A 20513-nucleotide genomic window follows, 5' to 3' on the forward strand; every position below is an offset into this window, starting at 1 on the left:
AACACAGTAAACAAAAAAACAAATAAATGATGCTACCCAAACACAGTAAATACATGAAAAATGCCACCCAATTGGAACACAGCAAATAAACAAATTTGAAACGATCTGCTTATCTTAAGAGGAAGTAAAATGATTATTGTTGCTGTGGATTTTAGAAGAGAAGCCAAGGCTTTCAAACAAGGTTAATAAGTTTTGATTGTTGAATGTTAGAGAATTCTCAAAATCCCCAGATTCTCAGAGTGCTCAGCACTGAAAACTAGGCCTGCCACTGAAATCTCTAGTTAGGTACCCAAAATCACTAGTCATGTCAGAAAATACTGGGCAAGGAGTCTTGAAAAAAGGAAGCAAATGATAGAGGAAAGAAATGTAGATAGAAGTGTAATGAATATACACGTAATTATAATTCCTTACAGCTGCTAAATTCTAATTTAAGGTGTGGCCAGAAGTAGTATTTTTTTCATCTTTTATCTGACCCTACAATTCTCTGGACAGTAGGGGGCACCATGTCTTTAACTTTGAAAATCCAGTGGACAATCTAGTTATTTGTACATCACGCCCATATTTCTGGAGCTAATCCAACTTTGTTTGATTTTTTGTAAGGCCCTAGGTTCATATGCAGACAACTCATTCAAAATGCTCTGATTTCCAAAATACTAAGCTTCAGGCAGACTTGCTGCTCACTTTTAATTAGCTCTCTAGATAGGGGTAATAGATAATTAGCCTTTGGATCTAGTTGTCAAATTTTTGGTTACCCAGATTTGAATATTTGGTCCTGTAATTTATTAAAACTTGCTAGATTAGATAGATTTCTGTTTGTGATGATCATTTATAACCTGAAACACTTTTATTAACTTCTAATCCTAAATTACGTGTAAAGTATAGGTTATTTGCAGGGACATTTGCTAGCATTTGGCATTCTGGTTTCCTGGGATTGGATCACTTCATTTTGCTGGTTAAAATGTATCATCTGTTAAAATCTTAGGCCACCCTCTGCTTTCTGTGGGCATTCTTATCCAGTTACCTAACTCATGCATGAAAACATATTGAGTGTTGTTAATGATTCTAATTTAGACTGAATGTTATAAAGAGTGCCTGTACACTACAGGCTGTGGGCAGTGAGTGTCTGTCTGCTGTTTCTCACAGTGAATGTTTGTATAATAATTAAGCAAAATAATCCACAGTTATGAATCAGCAGCCTGAACATTGTTTTGGAATCTCATTTGCGTATGTAACATCTGGCTTTCTGGCCATTGGAAGTTGTCTTAACTTTGACACTGATGCATTTAAAACCATATAAATATGGGCACCACCTGAGTTACAGTTACAAAACTTAAATCAGAAGTAAAATGAGGCCCAGAGGACTGCATCAGCAATTGTGTCAGTGGCAACATCATTCTGCAAAACTGCTATAACTACATCAGTGAACTCAAATTAAGGTCATCGTGCTATTCTCTCTGAGGCAGAAAAATCTCCACTTAAATCAGATGTTATAAGGAAGGTTCAAATGCTTCAGTGGTTTAGGTTTTTTTAAAAAGCAACAAGTAACAAGCAGAGAACGCATAATGGAACAGAATGAAAAATCAAACATTAGCAGGATCCTGTCCAGAGACTTGGACACATCCAGTAAAATGTCAGAAAACTGGAAAACTCTTAAAGTAACTTTGTCACCACTGCAGAATTTAGAAGAAAGATGTGGGAAATGCAACCATTTAATTCTGTTCAATAAAGCATTTGTACAACAAGCAAATTGTCCGAGAAGAGAATGTTTGTGGGCTGGAGTGCTGCTTTGCTATATTCTTTTCAGTGTTAGCTCTTGTTCAAGATAAACACAATCTTTTCAAATCAAGTCTATTAATGCTATTTCCTGCCAGGAGCTGGGCACTCTGGACTTCGTCCATGAAATCATTTAAGCATATGATCAACATCAAGCAAGCAGACATCTGACTGAAGCCTGAGAAGCAAAGATTATTAGTGCAGAACTAGTGCTACATTAGCTTGACTATATCACTTCCAGGTCTGCGGTTAGCTTGCACAAGGCCTGCATGATTCTGCTTCGAGCTATAGAGATGTCCGATAGTTATCCCATGTCAGGCCATCTCATAAAGCTCCTCCCCTTCACAGTTAGATCCGGTACCACAAAAGTCCTCAGTATGTGTTAGGGCTGCCTTGGGCCACAGTTATTAGTTTCCCTTTTCTGGGTGCTGGGTTTTTGCTTGTAGCTGTGTTGGTCTAAAGATATAGGCAGGCAAGCTTCTTTGGGAAGATGGGATTCTATCTATCTATCTATCTATCTATCGTTCTTTGGGTAGGTGTGATATCATAGATACCCAAAGAAACTTGCCTGCCTTTTCTGGGTGGGAACCAGAAACCTGGGTTCTTCTAGATTCACCACTCTCATCAATTAAAGATGCTTGTATAAACACAACACAGAAAATAAAACACAGGGATGCTGCCTGTGTGTCTACAACAGCAAAAACTGTGCTGATGCAAAGAAGTAAAAAGGTTAAGATCCAAATAAAGATGAATTCAGTCTAGCTAGAATAGCTGATATAGCTTCTGTGGGGAGATTAAATTAAATTAACACTGATATGATTTACAAGTGAGAAAGTTTCCATACCAGTTTTGAGACAAAAATAGAAAATTATGAAATATTATTAGTGATAGCTAGAATGAAAACTAAGATCCTGAATCAAGCCAAATGAAGAGCTCTGCTGGTTTAAAAATCTATCTGTGCTGGGCTTCTTTTCAGCACAATTCACTTTCGCCTCTAAGCATAATGTATAACAGTTAACAGAACAATAGTTTTATTACAGAATAGTAAATCCTTAATAGGAAAGACCTGCAAGCTAAGATACTTCTGTTTCCAATTACTTTAGGAAACAAAAACTCACAGTTAGAGATAAACATTTTTGCACTGCACTAAACTGCTTTTTACCCAAAATCCAGCTGCTCATTATGATAATCACCACCATTGATTCCAACCATCATAATGAACAATTGCACCATATTTCTGAAAAGAACCCCGATTTGGGAGGTCAACAATCAGCACTTGATAGCTATGCATTGTCCTGCTGACACATTTAGCTGGAATAGGGCAAAAAAGAATAGAAAGTTAGGCAAAACTTCAGGACTGGGAAACCTGTTGGACTATGAAAGTAGAGGAAATCCCATCATTTGGGATATACACAAATAGTTTGGATAAAAGCAATAAGAAATGTACTTTATAGATCAATACTGCACTGACAAGTAGGGGCAATGCGTAACATAATATCATGTTCCTACTCCCAGCTGCTGCCTCTAAATCAAATAAAACAAAACAAAAAAGATGAAGTTATCATTAAGCAAACTCTAATCATTTCCTCCATGACACTAGCATATACAGAATTGGGGTGAGGAAGAATCTTTGTAGCTGTGTGTCTTTGAAACACAGAAATTGGTAAAAACTAACATTTATTCTGCTAAAGAGGCATTAAAATCTTCTAATTTTTAAATATCTTAAAAAAAGAGCTGCAGGTAGCTAAACAGATGGCATTTTAGAACACAAACATTAATATTAATGGAAATACTTTATTTTCAGGTAACACGAATACCACAATTTGTCTCACCCGGATTCAAAAGCAGTGTTGCAGTTCTTCATAGGGAGTAATCATAATACATTCGATTTTCTATATTACAGGAATGTTACATATTTATCCTTCTACTTTCTAGATCACATGTGACACCACTTAACATTTCTGGCCACTATGGACTTAACCCTGATCTGAATTAAGCCAATGTATTTATAGATTAACTCTACTGCAGTCAATGCCTTTCTAATCACTCTTCAGCACTGGCAGGTGCTAACAGGCATACCTGGCTGCCAGTGGAAATTTTACACACTCCTTTAGGATGGGTTTCAAATATCCATACTCACTCAGTAACTGTGCGGGTGAAAAGGATTATAGGAAATTCATATACCTAGGACCTGTCCTAGAACCTATGAAGAAGGGTTTCTAAACCCCAACAGCCTCAGATTTAAAGGTTAGTTGAAAAGTTTGTTAATGCTGAAGCCAACTTGATCCCCTTCATACTACAACATGAATGTTGCAGCAGGTCACTTGCAGACTGACTTGCACCCCAAAACCAACAACAGTCCATGAACAGGCTCTAAAAAGCACAAGATTTCTCTTGGTCACCTGCCATTAGCAACGCTGAAATGGGCTCTGGGAGCAGGAAGGGCATTCTGCAAGCCAGGATGACTGAGCAATCACATGCTGTGACATTCAAGTCTGCTGAACCCAATTCTGCTTTGTTAGAACATAGTTTGACAAACTCAGCTAGAGACAGGTCAGATTTGTGTTTTCAGACTGCTCACCAATCCCTAGTATAGCAACCCAAGCATTTTCTAAGCCAGATCTGACATAATGCTGTAGAACTGTAGCAGATATTCTATTCCACCTGTTTCTGTGCTGTCTTTGTGTACTGGGTTTGTATACATCCGGGCTTCATACTAATATTTTCCTCAACACCATTGAAATGTATTAAGTAGCAGTATTGGAGTGTCGTTGTAGCTGTGATGGTCCAGGAAATGTATGAGAGGTAAAGACTTTTTTGTGATATGTTTTACTGGTCCAACTGCATACAAAAAATTCTTACCTAATTGCATTAATGGATTTCCTGGCTTCATAACTAGCCAAAACTTTGCCTATATCACACACCAGATTTCTTCTCAGTCAGAAAATTTGACTCAGCATTTTTCTCCATCTTTATACAGAAGCAATGAGGGTGAGGGGTTAGATGTTCAGGTGTAGTCATTGGTTTCAGTGAAAGGATTACAATATACATCAGCTGAACATTTGTTCTCTGAGTCTGAATTCTCTCTATTCTGTACCCTTTCCCTCTTCTATGTCCATCTTACTATTACAAGCTTGTTATTAATGACAGACGACATATGACCATGAGGGATTTATCAGCCGTCCTTATTGAGTAGCCAATAATTTCTTTTTCAGAATGTTTTAATCTGCTCAGCATTAATCCATTTAAAGAGGCAGTGCACTTTTGTTTGTTTTGTGAGAAGAAATAGATTGGATCCTAGATGACAGACATTTCATAGAGGGATATATACTGCTGAGCTAACAGCCAACTCTGTATGTTGCAGAGGTATTTAAAAATATATTTTAACAGTACAAGCAACTAATAAAGCTAAGCTGTCTACCCAATGCATGCTTAGCAGTATTTATTTCTTGACACATACTGCAATTACAAAACACTGCTAAGCAGTATAGAAAGAGTTAATTAATTATAAAGCAGTATTATATCAGGGTGGTCAAACTGCAGCTCCTGAGAAAGTTAAATGAGGCTCCTGAAGAGAGAAGTAGTTTTATAGAAATAATCTCTCTCTCTCTCTGTTTATTATTTTCTATTCTGATTTTCTTCAGTTCTTACTTATTGCTTATTCTACAAAGTCATGTCAACAACTATTACTTGAGATGGCACACTGCATTAAGATAATTGAGTCAGGGGCATGCATCTCTTGAAAGCTGTGTGTCCTGTGATTCTTGCCTGTGTCAAGATTTTGGTTTGTAGCCAGAACGGTTAGAAAGTTTCTCCACTCCTATAGTATAAGGTGGTTGAAGACAGGCAGTTAGTGTTCTATACAGTAAAGATCATCCTAACTAAGGAAAAGAGTTACGACATTTATTAGCCAGTTATAGGCAAGTTATTGACCTGTTGGATTGCATGACACTCTGGTAACAGGTAGCTGATTAGTACAGTGTAGTACAGGAGAGGGCCACAGGGCCCGGCAGCCCTGTGCCCAACCAGACTGGGACATGGGGACATAAGTTCACATGATCTAGCCATGCCACAGCGTTACCCAATTCTTTCCTGCCATGACTTGATGTTGGAAGATATTTTATTGGAGGATGTTCAGTTCCACTGCAGGGTTGACTTGGATGCACTGGGCTTAGCTCTTCTTTGGGGCACCTACCTCCCCTACACCCTGTCCACGTGCCATCCATATATTAAAGCATTGATCTCATACTTGAGTTTTGCCAAGTGATGTCTTCCTTTTCTATAATGTTGTAGATTTGTGGTGGTTGTGAGCCTGCCTCTAATGTATGACGGCCACTTTGGACTTACCAGTCCCCTATCAGGGCATCAGGTATGTAAGAAGAAATAAAAAGCAACACAAAATAGGCAACTTGGAACTTAGTTGAGTCTCTCAGCCTTCTTGGCCTTGCAGCTTGCCAGTGGAGTCCTCCCACACTGTATGTTAGATTCTAGAGGCCCATAGAGGTTCTCCTCTCTTCCTGCAGGGCCCATCTTCTTTCTCAAAAAAAAAAGGAAAAAAAAAGAACTGACTGCTAATGACATTGGCTGGGTTCACCTCTCTGCAGCAGCATCCCAGCATCCCCTGGAGGGTCAGATCACCACTTAGGCTGCGGGTCTTTCTCAGCTGTGAGCAATCAAGCGGACCCAGGTACAGGAGCACAGTTTAGCCTGTGCCTTTCCCTTTAACCTGGCTTGGTGCTTGCTTCTCCCATCTTCAGCCCCAATACCAGGGCTCAACCCAAACATTCCCCACCGGCAAAGCCAGCCATAAAGAAAAGAAAAAGAAACAGGGCCTTAATTGGAGTGTGGCCACTTCTCTTGTGGCCGCCTTGTTCTCTGGCATGGTTTCCAGCCACCTCCTGCTACTTCTCCACCATGGGTTTGAAGCCAGTGTTTTCCTGGCTTACTGAGGCTCCTCCAAGCTTCCCGGTAGGGAGCAAGCTGGCTTTCCCTTCTGCAGGTCTTCTCCTCCAGTGTCTTAGAGTTCTCGCACTGCTGCTCCCCCATGGAGCAGGTCATGCCCATCTCCCGCTCTCAGCAAGATGCCAGAAATACTCACACAGCTGCGGGGCAGTCCAGTCTGGACTGAACAGCTGCAAATAAAGCACAGCTCTTGTAGTGCTCTCCATCTCCCATCATTACCGGATTCAGTAAGGCAGGTAAGTTTCTTTCTCCAGATGCTGTGGGTTTAAATAAGGCTTTTCTATTCTCTTAACAACCATTTATTAAACATATCTTAATAACGTATTAAAATATTATGAACTGTTTGTAAGTATGCCTTTGGTATAAAATATGACTGATGTTGCAGTGAGCCAGGTGAGCTGAGTTTCTCTATGGAAGTGATTGTGGAGCCTCTCCTACCTTTCTTGCCTGCCCCTAGATATACTACTGCAAAAAAGACTTCTGTTTTGTAGCAAAAAAATAAGGTGACATCTCCATCAGCAGCACTGCAACTGTGTGGCAAATATATTCTCTGAGATACTGCACAATGGCCAGCAATTTGGTTTGGGTATACTGTGTACATTGTTGTTCCTGCTGATGCAAATACACATTGTATGACACACTCAAATTTGCTTGGGCAGATTTATAACTGATTTGATTGGAAATTTTGTGTGGTTTTGACTGTTTTCCCCTGAGTTCCATTTTGATTTGGGGGTTAATTTGAATGTAACACAGAAAATGACAGCTTTTACAAAGGCTGGCTGACCAAAACCTCAACGAAATGTAATATAGTAATATTTTATATATGTCATTCATATAATTAAGCTGCTCAGCTCAAATCTCTGCTCTTTCTCTTATTGAAGTACATTGTGTGTCCATCTTGAATACTATATGATAGAAGTCTACTAGAAGTCAGTGAAATTCATGCCAAGCTCTGCAGATGTACTGGAACTATGAGAAGGCAGGCTGACTTCAGCAAGCCGGCTTGCATTCCATGGTCAAAGACACAAGGTTATGTGATTTATTCATTTAAGAGAGAAAATAGTCTCCCTTTAAAAATCCCACCATAACTCTGAGAGTCAGCTTTGCTAGTGTCTGCACATTTCCCCAACTGACAGGACATAACTACTGTTGTCAGTGTAAATCAGCCAAGTCACTGGGAAGCTGTTACTAAAATAATTTTTCATAAATCAGTGCCATTAAATACCATTAGTAGTGTCTGCAATAAGAAATGGTGTACACAGAGATTACTGTACTTGATTCTACAGTACAGCAGGAATATATTGCTCTATATATTGCCCATGCAGTTATGAAGCCTGATTGTCAGAGGTGCCAAGCATTTAAAATTCCAAATTAAATTGACAGGAATGGGAGATGCTCAAGATCTTGAACACCAGGTCCAGAAGTAGCCAAAGCTATGCACACATATGTGAAAAGGTTGATGGCATCGCATTAAAGCTGCATTTTTCAAAGTTCTGTAATAACAAAATAAAAAATGAGAGAAAAAAAAGTTTGGCCAAAATTCTTCCGGGCCATTTTTAAAACAATTTTTCACTCAGCGAATGGAAGTCTCCCTAATAATAAACTTTCTAGCAAGTGCCTTGCTTCTGCATTTTGTGTTTCCTGTTAGAAGTAAAATTATCCTTTATAACTGGATTACTCTTTACCTAAATTACCTTTTGCACACACATGCTATTACTCATACACTTAAATGGCAGTTTCCAACTGTGTAAATGGCATTTTTGGTACTTATGCACTGGTTACAATTATATTATCCCTGTATTAGGTGGACATGTAAGCCTAGGCACGAAGACTGAGCATGCTCAGTAGGCTATGCACTGGCCATGTACGTGCCTCGTTATGCTCAATGTAGATACCCAAGTGTACATAAGACATAAAAACGTAGCTTGTCCAAAAACCATGACTAACTGGAATCTGGTTCTGGAGGAAGAGGAGGGGAAGTGCTCCCATGTTTAGCTTCAACTGAGTGGTGAGGGCACTCACTCAGTAAGGAGGAAACTCACCCTTTAGTCATCAGCTCATAGGTTCTTGTCCTACTGAGCATGCTCAATCTCATACTGAGTGTCAGGGGTGACTGGTGCCTCCTGAAGGGGCACAATTTGGGGGTGGGCCAAAAGCCCCATATCCATTCCTATACTTCTGTGCCATGGCTTAGTGCCCCCATCCCTCTCCCCCCCACACTGCAACATGCCACTGGCCCACACAGCAAAAGAACTGCCCCGTCCTGAGCAGTGCCAAGTTGGGGGCCAATCTCAGGGGAGGCATGTGCCCCCCCCATGCTTCATCTACCAGTTGTGTGTGCTGAGCATGTCTTACATGTCTTAAGTGTCCATAGTGCAGGAGTAATAGAATTGCAATCTGTGGATGGAAAATGGCCATTTAGGTATACAGTGGGAAACAGAATTCTGCCCTGGTGCCTTAATGTAGCAGATCATAATGGTCTTTTAGAAAGGGGTGGCATCTATTTCCCCTAAGACCTGCAAAATGAAGGTAAGGCAAGGTCCTGACCATGTCCTGTAGCCAGCCATGATTTGAGGGTTATAGAGCACTGGTAGGTTCTTTTCTGACCCTTCTTTTCATCAACTCCTACCCCCAACTTCAGGAGAGCAGTGGTGGAATTCAGCCTAGTCGTGCAAGGAAGGGGAAAATCTCTACAGCTTCTTGATATGAACATTGCCTGGCATATCCATTCCACCCTGGGAAGTACTATGCCTGTGGTGTTAATGTTGCTGTAATACATAGCTGTTCAGAAAATGACATGCATTTCTGAAAACAGCTTGAATGTTTCCTTAGATCATTTAGAATATGACTTGAATTGTCAGAACTGAGACAAGAAGGGTATGTAAAAGAGGATAAAGAACAAGAAAAAGCCGTTGAACAGAAATCAGAGAATCAGAGAATCAATGAGTCAGAAGGGACCTAGACAGATCATCTAGTCTGACCCCCTGCCATGTATGAGGTGTTCCTGCTATGTACCCTGACATAGATCACTTGCACTTTAAAGATGAAAAAAAATACATGATTTATTGTCCTGTATGTCATGACTCTCAGAGAGATCGTAAATAGGTGTCAGGAGTCAGATTTGCCCCACCCTACCTATATGGTAGGTTGGGACTCCCTACTAGATGCAAAGGAAGTTCTGAGCAGTGTTCTATGGCAGAAACAGAGTCCTAGTATGGACAGAGTTGAGAACTGTGCAATAGGTGATTAAGGAACCAAGCTCCTCTCTCAAGAGGGCAAGACACAACTTTGCAAGGGTCCACTTCTTGGTAGGTAAAATTAAATCTTCATATTTCTTCCTCTACAGAAGCTTGTCTTCTCACCAAAATTGATTTACCTCCCCAGCCTCTTACTGATTTTTCTCCCCCAGCACTAAAGAGACTTGCATTCATTCTATTACGTAAGACATCATCCTCATTTTACAGATCAAAAACTAAGGCAGAAAGGGAAAAAGACATTAATTAAGGCAACTGAAATGTTCCTTCCCACAAGTCTGGCATTTAGGACAGTCTCTACAAACTTGGCTTCTCCATTCATGGTTATGGATTTAACCACTGCATTGCAGCAGAGATGACACTGAAAAGCAGCACTCGTGAATCCACATTTTGAACTATCTGCAAAGTTCATGTATATTTGACCTAGAGGCCACACTTTGACCCATTATATAAATAGGAACTCAGCTGTGAAATTCAGACCTGCATCAGAGTTAGTATCCTGAAAACAATCTTTTAGTTATGTTCTAACTCAGGGGGTTTGGTTTGATGTAACCTTTAGTAACATAAGAACTGTAGCAAAGACGTGTGGAATGTACACCAAAATTTGGGCACAATCTCACAAGACTGTAACAGATGCCATGCTTCACACAAGTCCAAAGGTTTCAGATCACAAAAGTATTTGTGACAAAGACTGTAGCTTATGAAGTGTTTGCTTGATAATGTAATGTCAAATGCATAAGTAGCGTATCTCTAAAAAGAGTAACATTTAAGATAGAGGCTAACGATTGTTATCCTGCCAAACTAATAATAATGAATTAATATTGTTTTTTTCATGCCTGGTGGACAGAATTCTGCTCTTGAACTAGCACAGGATTAGTGATACAAATGAACTGCTTTAATTAAAAAATGGTGTCATCCTTTACTTCAAATAGCAAGCCATAACTCCTCTGTGCCTATTTATCATGAAACCTACAAAGTTTTTGTCAGTTACACACACTTGCCAATCCTCCTCTCACTATTTTAGTTAGGAAACAATCACTTTTTAATGTAAGTCATAAAAGATTAACTATAGATAAACTCTACTTTTGGCAATAAAAGTCAATTTAATAAAATCCTGATCAGTAAGGAAACTAGCTAGATCTTATGAAAAAGAAAATAGCGAAGTTTATTTTTCTGCCAATGAGTTTTCTGTTTCTACTGATTTCTTTCCAAGACTTTATCAGGGTCACTGACAACATTAAACAGAACATAATAATTACATTATCCAGTTCTCCAGTGTAGCGACAGAATAATGTACTCATTGTAGATTAATAGAAAGCAATGCTTGCAGTTGCTTGACAGATACGATGCTACTTATTGGAGTAATTTACAGTTCTAAATTGTCATCTGAATATATTTGCTCTTGTAGAAATCCAAAACCAAAAGGGATTTTTCTTTTAGCAGAGATGAGTGAGTCACTCTAAAGAGTAATTTTTGTTTTTAAAAAAACAAACAAAAGAGCTCTCCAGGTTTTGTGGTTCAATTCTTTCATTTTAACTAGAATCTTTGTGCTTCTGTTACAAAGAAGTGTTATACAACTTCCTGGAGTGATCATGCAGCCAAGCCAACCTGTAAAGGTTTATAGGATTGTGACTCATTTGTCCTTATATACAAATATTTTTTTCTGTTTCTTGGCTGATTTCTGTAAGCATGAGGCCCCCAGAATCCTGTATAAAGGGCATATAACTTATTCCTTGTGGACTGCTTCCCACAGGAAGGGAAGGAAAGAAAATGATGATAAAGAAAATCAAGTACATTGAGACATACAACACATACAGCACCAGCAAGGAGAATTATTTCATCCCTGACCAAACTCTGAGACAAAAATTTTCTTCTCCCTAGAAGTCACTGACACTAACTTGCTTTAGATTTACTTTAATTTTTTCAATTTACTGCTTTTAGGCCTGTTAGACATTTTTGCTATTTCACTGAGAAGTTGGCCATCTTCCCACCATATCCTTGAACAGAACTCTTGGCAAGCCATGCAAGTAAATCTAAAGCTAACTACAAAGAAAGTTCTGACAACTTGCCAGTGTCCAAGAAAAACTTCAAAACTTGTCAGCTTTTGGAGTTCCTGCTGATGTCACCCTGGAAGCACAGACTCATGGTTGTGGGACTATATCATAACTGATATCTTATAGCTTTTCACAGGCAGCAACATATGGAACCAATGTTGGCAGAAACAGATTTGACTGATTATATGAGAAGACAGTTCACATGGCTGATTTTAAAATTTTCTGCTGCAATCACTGTATTATAGCAAAGAGGAGTTAACAATTATAATGGACATGAGTTTCTGTGGGAATATTATGTTTGGCAAAGAATGTAGTTTTGTTATACTTCCTATCTTTAAATACTTTACTCAGCCTGTAAAGAATGAGAAATAACTATTGGCTGCTGGGGAGGGGTTCAACAACTCAGCAAAAAACTATGTTTATCCTGCCAAAGGAACTTTCATTCGGACATATCTGAGCGCATACTTGGTAAACATGACAATTGCTTCCTTCTGTCCCAGCGACTCATGAATGAATTAGACATGGAAATACACATGATAATCATTTGCATCTTATCATCTCCAACAATTCAGACATCAGGATTATATGAAAATAGGGTTGGAAGGGACTTCATGAAGTCATCTGGTTCAGTACCTGCTCAGGGCAGAATCATCCCTATCTAGACCATCCTATGCAACTGGTTGTCTAACCTATTCCTGAACTACATAAGCGACCATGTTATACTACAAGGTTTGAGCATACTGGTGCCTCAAAACATGAAGAGCACCATACCTGCTACATGTAAAGCAGGGGGACAAGGGCTGTCAGTGTTCCACTGCTGCAAATGTTAAAACTCACTCAAATGATCCAGGGAAGCGGGCCATGACCCCATTACAGAGGAAAATAACCTCCTGCCACAAAAGAATTTGACCATGAGGTAATATTCCTTTCTGATCCCAACTGTAGTGATCCGTCTTGAGCAGAAGGGGAAGACCCTGTAACCAGGAGCCTCTGAATTTTAGTACCAGGAACACTGGCACACTCAACTCAAAATCCTCAGCTGTGGCCATAGCCAATGCCCAATGCTTCTGAGGAAGATGAGGAAGAAAACCCCCTGACACCTGTAGCAACAGGTGTCAGTCTGACAGTGGGCATGTCTAGACACGCATTTAATCTGAGATCAGTTTACTTGTCAGTAAATGCTCCCGGGAAAGTGTCTACATATGCAGGGAAGTGGAAGCAGATTTCCTGCTAATGGCAGCAAACTGCTCCCGCTTTCTGGGGCCCTGCAATGGGTGTCTGCCACAAGGGGGAGCTGTAGGCTCCCCCTGGTGCTAGCCCAGAGGCTGGCAGGGACCACTGGGCCAGGAGACAGTTGTCTCCTGGCCAGAGCTGGGACATTACACTCTAGGGGGCCTGCCTGCTTCCTGGGTGGGCCTGCCTGCTTCCTGGGTGGGGACAATGTCCCCCTAACCCAGCAGAAGGGAGCTCCTGGCCCTGGCTCCCCATTCAGGGGCAGGGGACATGGGAAGAGCTGCATGTCCCAGACCCCTGCCTCAATCCACCGGTGGGGCAGCTAGCAGCTAGCTTGCTGCTAGCTGCCCCACTTGCAGATTGGGGCAGGGAGTTGGGACCTACCCCATCCCTGCAACTCTTTCCAAGCCCCATGCCTTGATCATGTGATTAGGGAATGAGGCTGGGCTCTGCCTTTGACCAGGACAGTTCCCAGCCCCTGCCCAACACGCAGGGTGCCAAAGACGAGCTTTGAATGCTTTTTTTTAGTCCCTGGAAGTTGCTTCTGCAGCATGGTCCAAAGGGAAGTGGGTGAAACTGCACCCTCTAAACTTGTCCCTCTTGGTATATAACTAAATATAGTAAATATACTAAATATAGTATCTACAGGCAATCTATCGGCAAAAGAATTAGAGCTCCAGTGCTATCCCAGTATCCTTATAGAGTAGGAGGATCTGGAGACTTTTAAACCATCAGTTAAGTAAGGGATTTCTATGTTCTATATATTATCTGAGGTAGGTAACAGTTAAACTAAAGAACGCATGGAGTCACATTAGAGCTGAGACTGGAATGCACAAATCCCCCGTTCTCCACCTTGTGCTTAGTCTATTAGACTAAACTGCCTCTTGCACAAGTAAGAGACTTTTCCTGTTGCTCAGAGACTACAGCAGTAGTTCACCAAAGGAGATGGTTCATCAGCAGGTATACTAATATGAATAGCATTCTTACCTATTGTCTCTCTGAAAGATGCTTTCCAACCTCCAGCTACTTGAAAAAAGTCAGTCTTAAATACCAGGAGCAAGTTATTGCTGGAGCTCTTAATAGTTGGAGGAAGCTCTGAGCCACAGAATTTGCCAAGGACTGGAGTGTAGATGTTCAAGCCATCGTACAGAGCCACATAATCTTTGTAACAGGAGGAAGAGGCTTCAAGATGGAAATCATTAAACCTGTAAAATGCATTGTGGGATTAGGATGCACTGGTCTCATTTTTAATCAGATATAGTATTTTTTTAAGCGCCTGGGAAAATGCCTATTAATACCAATGACCAGAGCCAGATATAGTGTGGGCAGCTACTGTTCAAGTTTCCCTCTTGGGAATAAATCAGGGAAGATACTTTGCCTTTCATGATAAGAGGAAAAAATGTTTTAGAAACTAGTAAGTGCATTCCCTTGTGGCCAAGTACACTTATAAGATACCATGAGTTGTCTGTGAAACTTGGTAACCAGCTGCAAGCACCCCAGGAATGGGTACTCTTTATTTCTATGAACAATATAGATCTTGCATAGTTTTGAAAGTCAGTTTGATATCATTTACGCAAATAGCCAAATCAATCATTGTCTTCAATGCCCATACTTGATAAACACAATGCAGCATCAAACTCCAGGCCGGCACGCAACAACCTGGGTTGATGATCATATATGGGCACATGACAACATCCTTAGATGGGCATATATATTCATAGATCATAGGAAAACAGGGCTGGAAGAGATCTCATGAGGACATCTAGTCCAGCCTGTCTCAAGGCAGGATTATTCCTGATTTAAACCATCCCAGCTAAACAGTCTATACAACCTGCTCTTGAAAATTTTCAAGAATGGGGATTCTTTCTAGCTAGCCTGTTCCAATGCTTGACCACCCTCATAGTCAGAAAGGTCCTGCTAATCCTGTGTTGCAGCTTGAGACCACTGCTCCGAGTCCTGTCCCCTATGGCAACAGATCATAGTCTATCTTCATCTTCTCTATAATTGCCCTCCAGGTATTTGAATCGTATTATCAAAGCCCCACTCAGTCTGCTCCTCTGCAGACTAAATAATCCTAGCCCTTTCAGCCTTTCCTCGTAAGTCACGTCTCTAATCATATTTGTTGCTCTCTGCTGAACTCTTTCCAATAAGTCAGCACTTTTCTTGAAATGTGGGGCCCAAATCTGGACACAGCACTCCATGTGAGGCGTCATCAGTATTGAACAGTGAAGAATCACTTCCTTTGATATATATGAGATGCTTCTCTTAATACAACCCAGGATGTCTTGATGTCATTGGCTTTTTTGGCAACAGGAGGACAATGTTGGTTCACTTATGGTCTATTGTAACTCTGAGGTCATTCTTCTGTACTAACTCAGTCCTAACTGGATCCTATTTAGTCCTTCCCTGGTCTGTATCTGTCCATGCATTGCATCTGGAGTGCAGGACTTCGTATTTGTCCCTGCTGAATTTCATCTGTTTAATTATGGATTATTTCTCCAGTCTATTCTAGTCATTCTGGATGCTAGCTCTGTCCACTAGTGTGTCTGCAATTCCACCACACTTGATGTCATCCATAAAATTGCTAAGTGTACCCTTAATCTCATTGTCAAAATTATTAACAAAGATGTTAAACAATACTAGACCCAGGATAGACCCCTGGTGAAACCCACATAATGCCTCCTCCCAACTAGACATTGAGCCATTGATGACTGTTCACTGAGCATGATGATCCAATCAGTTTTGTATTCATTTTACAGTAATTTAATCTAGTCTGTTTTTGCTTAGCTTTTTAATAAAAATGTTGTAGGGGACAGTGTCAAAAGCTTTGCTAAAATCAAGATCTCTCACATTCTCCCAACCACAGAGCCTGTCACCTTATCACAGAAGGAAATTACTGTATTCTATCACATAAACAGTTTTTCATAAGTCTGCCTGTACCTCATGCTAGGTATTAACACCATAACTTTTATTCTGTAAGGGTGCCTGCACATGAGCTGGGAGGCTTGATTAATCAAGTCTGCTAGAGCGTGCTAACTAGCACGCTCTACCCAGCCTCCGCATCTTGTGCATCAGCCTCCCCACACTTGAAAATGGCGGCGGGGGCTTTTTAACTAAAGCTTGTTTGATGAGCTTCACGTAAAGTCTCTCCAATGCCATTCTGAAGTTCAGAGATGCTAATACACGAGACTCTTTGGGTGCTTTCTTAGAGGGGCTCTCTCTCAGAGCATGTCCTTTCCCCTCCCCACCTAACTCCAGCTCACGTGTAAGACTGCCCTAAGTTTTCAGCAGCAAAATCTATGGCCATTTTTGAGGAGGGACAGTGCACATAATTATATCATTTCTGGAAAGGGCCTATTATTTGAATTGAAAGGAAAAGAGGTCATTAGTTTTCCAAACAGGATTTTTAGTTATCTTATTCTTAACTATTAATAATATTATTAACACTTAAAAGCAATGGAGTGGTAAAGATTAGCCAAGAGGACAAAAAGCAGTTTAGGAGATAACTTAGTTCCTTTGCAAACCACAGTAGTAAGCTAAAATTAAAGTGATGTCTTAAAAATAACAAAAAATTGATGGTAAGACTCCACCAGTCTTGAAGAAGTTTGGTTTCTATGGAGATAATGAGGGTGGGTTCTGTTTTCAAACTGGCATTCCTTAATTCTGCTTTGAGTTCTCCATTGGAAACGGCAAGGATTTAATGACTTCTTGGGTTTACCAAAAGCCTTTTTTAAAATCGCAACCGAAGACCTTTCTATCCCCTGATGCGAAAGTGAACTTGGATTACATACTTGAGTGCCACTACTTTGTTGTTTCCAACTGTGATGTGGTATGAGCAGTTCATATTGTTGTGGTAATCAGTAATTGAATGGGTAGGGCTCCTGACTGTGCCAAAGGATCCATTGAAGAGGCCACCACAAGCTGCAACGACAGCCAAAAAATAAATAGTCCGGATATGAATACATGAGTAAAATACATCGATAGGGATAGTTTTATAGTTCTAGATACAGGCAAAGCAAAATTCTTGATCAATTAAAGCTCATAATACTAGGTCGTGTTGGCATGTTGATGTCTACCATCCAGTGATGTAAAATGAACTCACATGGTTTGGGTAGTTTCTGGTCAACACATTTCTCCCTCTCACATTACGTACCCCGCCCTCCCCAACTTCAATGATTTCATGTTTTTGCATTTAAGAATATAGGCTAAATCCTGACACTAAGGACCCTAAAAGGGAGGGAGTAGGCACCATAGAGCCATGTGAAGTGTTTGCATGCCAAGTAGTGTCTTGAGGAAGGGGCCTGAATCTGCTCTGATTAGGATGGAGCTTCTCGGTGGGTAAAGAAGTTGGCTAAATAAGGTGATTGGATAAAACCCTAACCCCTCTAAAATCAAAGAGAATTTTACCACTAATGTGCAATCCAAATTTCAGATCCCATCTCTTCTGAAACTGCTTTGCTTGTAGCACTATCTTTCCTTTCCCCTCTGCTGCAGCCCCTCTGCCCCTCTGACTCCTCTTGGAGTTCATTAGTCAGTTGTGGAGTAGGAAGGCTACGGGAGAGGGGAGGATTCTTTAAGCTACTATGTTTTTTCAGTCTGTTCCCAGCTGTCAGTCAGCTGCATGGAATCCACTACCATTTCTTAAAGAAGGCACTGAATAGATTTAGAGCTACCTCTCTGACATCAATTCCCTATATGACAATATAGCAGTGGGTAGAATCACAACCTCTGCCTTCGAAGACAGGGAATAGTTGAGTGATGGTGTATATGCAATATGGCTAAATCAGGGCAGAAGTAGTCAAGTGTGTGCAGCTGTAGAATTAAGGGTCCCATTTTGCTGTTGTGGTTTTCACACCATGGACACTGCTTAGGTCAGGATATGGCTTAATGTTTGTTCCCAACTTTAATGCTCAAGAGAAGAAATGCTATTATAAACCTGGCTCCAAACTGAATTGTTAGCCATGCCCTTTACAATCTTAATTTGCCAACAGGCTTTCTTGTATCCTGTTGATAAACAGCCCAAACCCCCACACAGCCTCTCCAGTTTTAAGGACTAGGCACTGCCTTAGCCACTATCCTCACAAAGAAAATTGCAAAAAACACTTGTGAATGTACAACGCCTCATTCTGCATCAACAACTATGCTTGGGAGTCTTTTTGAGCACCGAACACTGGAATGTGGACAAATAAGAAACAAGAGCTAAGAAGATAAAAAGTAGTATTCATGCTAAGCTAGCAGAGGGAAGCCTTTTCCATTATTTTCCAGCAAACAGTACAACCAGAAGGAAAAGGAATGTTAATTGCTAGAATCTGCTTTGTATAGAGTAACAAACCAATAAAGCTGTAGTTATACTTTTCAAATGTCAGAAGTCACAAGTCAGATAGCAGCAGCCAACTTGAATAAGTTATGAAGGTCCTTTTCATAAGTAAATGCACATTGATAACCATCGGTGCTATACTGTCTAATCTACAGTATCAGGACAATTAATTTTATATAGAACTACTTGATCTTATGCATTTTGCTAGGGCTATTTTGAAAATGAGAGCAGTGAGAGAAACTCCAGAGGCACTATGAGCACGTGTTTGCTTCACAGATGGCAAATGAAATGGGTTTTCAAAAACAAGAAAATATGTAAATTAATTTTGAAAATAGATTTATTGATGGCTTAATATTAACATTCCTATTGTCATTTCTCTTTTTAATACACATTCCTTTTTATAAATGGAATTGTATACACTGAAATGAAAAGCATATTTAAAATCTGTTTCTCATTTAAACTATGGCCAAATGACATTACTGTCTGGGAGTGCAAAGGAATCTTTGAGTAGGTGTAGGTGTAACTGGGCCCATTTTATGCTGCCGGTGTGGAAGAGGGAGCTCTTAGTGTAACTGAGAATCAGGCCTAAAGTTTTGCCAGTCTCCTGCATGCAATAGCAGTTGCTCCTCAGCTAAATAAACTGGTGACATTTCTCTGGAGCAACATTTTAATTAAAAATAACATGGCACAGCTGAACTCAGTTCTCGTTGCTTTTGTGGAGCAGATGGTTGTAAATCACTAATGTAGTCATAGAATTTGACCTGGCCCCATGTAGAACCATTCATGGTAATAAATCCTGTAAAGAGGAGTAACATGCCCAAGATATAGCACTATTAGCTTTTGGACAGTCAGTGACAAAATATGCCGAATACTCCCGAGCCCTGTTCCTGAACAGCCTCTTTGTGGAAGCAGGAGTGTAAATATCTCTGCCAACCTAAGAGAGAATCACAGTGAGATGTAATGTCTCCTATGTTGCACACGTGGAGAAGAAGAATTCTATTTTGAGCTGTATCTCAAACCTGACAAGTTTTACCAACTAAAGAATAGTATTTGGTTACTCACAGATTACTTTGTATTTTGCCAGAAATCCAAGGCCTACAATACGGGAGTCAGTGTAGAAGTTGAGCAGCATGGATCCAAAGGTACTGATAGGTCCAGGGATGTCATTGCCACACATTGTAGCAACAGGGTATGAAGTAATCCTGGTCCCATGAAAGATTTTCACTCCATCATAAGCACAAGTTCTTCCTGAAAATGCTGGAGCTTCAAAAGAATGAGATCCAGAATTGTTAACTGCACACATCCAATGAGATTTAATGAGCATCAAAATTTCCATAACCTTCACAGAGCAACATATAATAATATTGTGTGCCCTTTCCATCCAAGAACTCAGAGCACTTCACACAATAGCTTATGCCTCATGGCACCACAGGGTGGTAAATATAATTGAGGCATTGAAAAGATGAGCTACTTCTTGCGGAGGTTGAGTCAGCCTTTCTCAAAGCATTCTACTCAACTACTGTGGAGTTCACATCTCCCAAGCTCCCAGGGCACAATGCATTTAATCCCTCTTATAGTCAAGCACCTGTGGCATAGTGACTTCTGTGGAAAATAGTTTTGATGCATTCTGTTTTGCGTAATAACTTACAACAGAGATGTATTTAAACATCCAATAATTATTCAAAATTATGGAAACAAATTCTATATAGCTCAGGCAGAGGAAAAACATTTATTTTATATTATTTGAAATCTTATTTCTTCATTTCTAACATACAGTTTGGCACATAATATAGTTAAGTGATGCTGAATTCTTTCAGTTCCTACTGAAGTCAGAATGACTATAAATGATTAGCACTTTCAACGTCAGGTTAAAATAGCTTGAAATATATTTAATCACTTGACAGTGGCTACCACCTCCTG

At 40.2% G+C, this 20513-nt stretch overlaps 1 protein-coding gene across 1 annotated transcript in view; it reads right to left on the minus strand.

Annotated features, from left to right (window-relative positions):
- Positions 1-20513, minus strand: part of CUBN (cubilin) — a 243190-nt gene that overhangs the window by 12699 nt on the left and 209978 nt on the right. The window contains exons 57-59 of the mRNA XM_090049811.1: positions 19656-19856; positions 17068-17197; positions 14264-14481 (exon numbers count right to left, since the gene is read on the minus strand). Of these exons, the coding sequence (XP_089905937.1) occupies positions 14264-14481; positions 17068-17197; positions 19656-19856 (549 nt within the window). The remainder of the gene's footprint in view (positions 1-14263; positions 14482-17067; positions 17198-19655; positions 19857-20513) is intronic.

This window comes from Crocodylus siamensis, chromosome 5, assembly GCF_052110815.1.
Source record: "Crocodylus siamensis isolate JL-2025a chromosome 5, ASM5211081v1, whole genome shotgun sequence".
Taxonomy (NCBI): domain Eukaryota; kingdom Metazoa; phylum Chordata; order Crocodylia; family Crocodylidae; genus Crocodylus; species Crocodylus siamensis.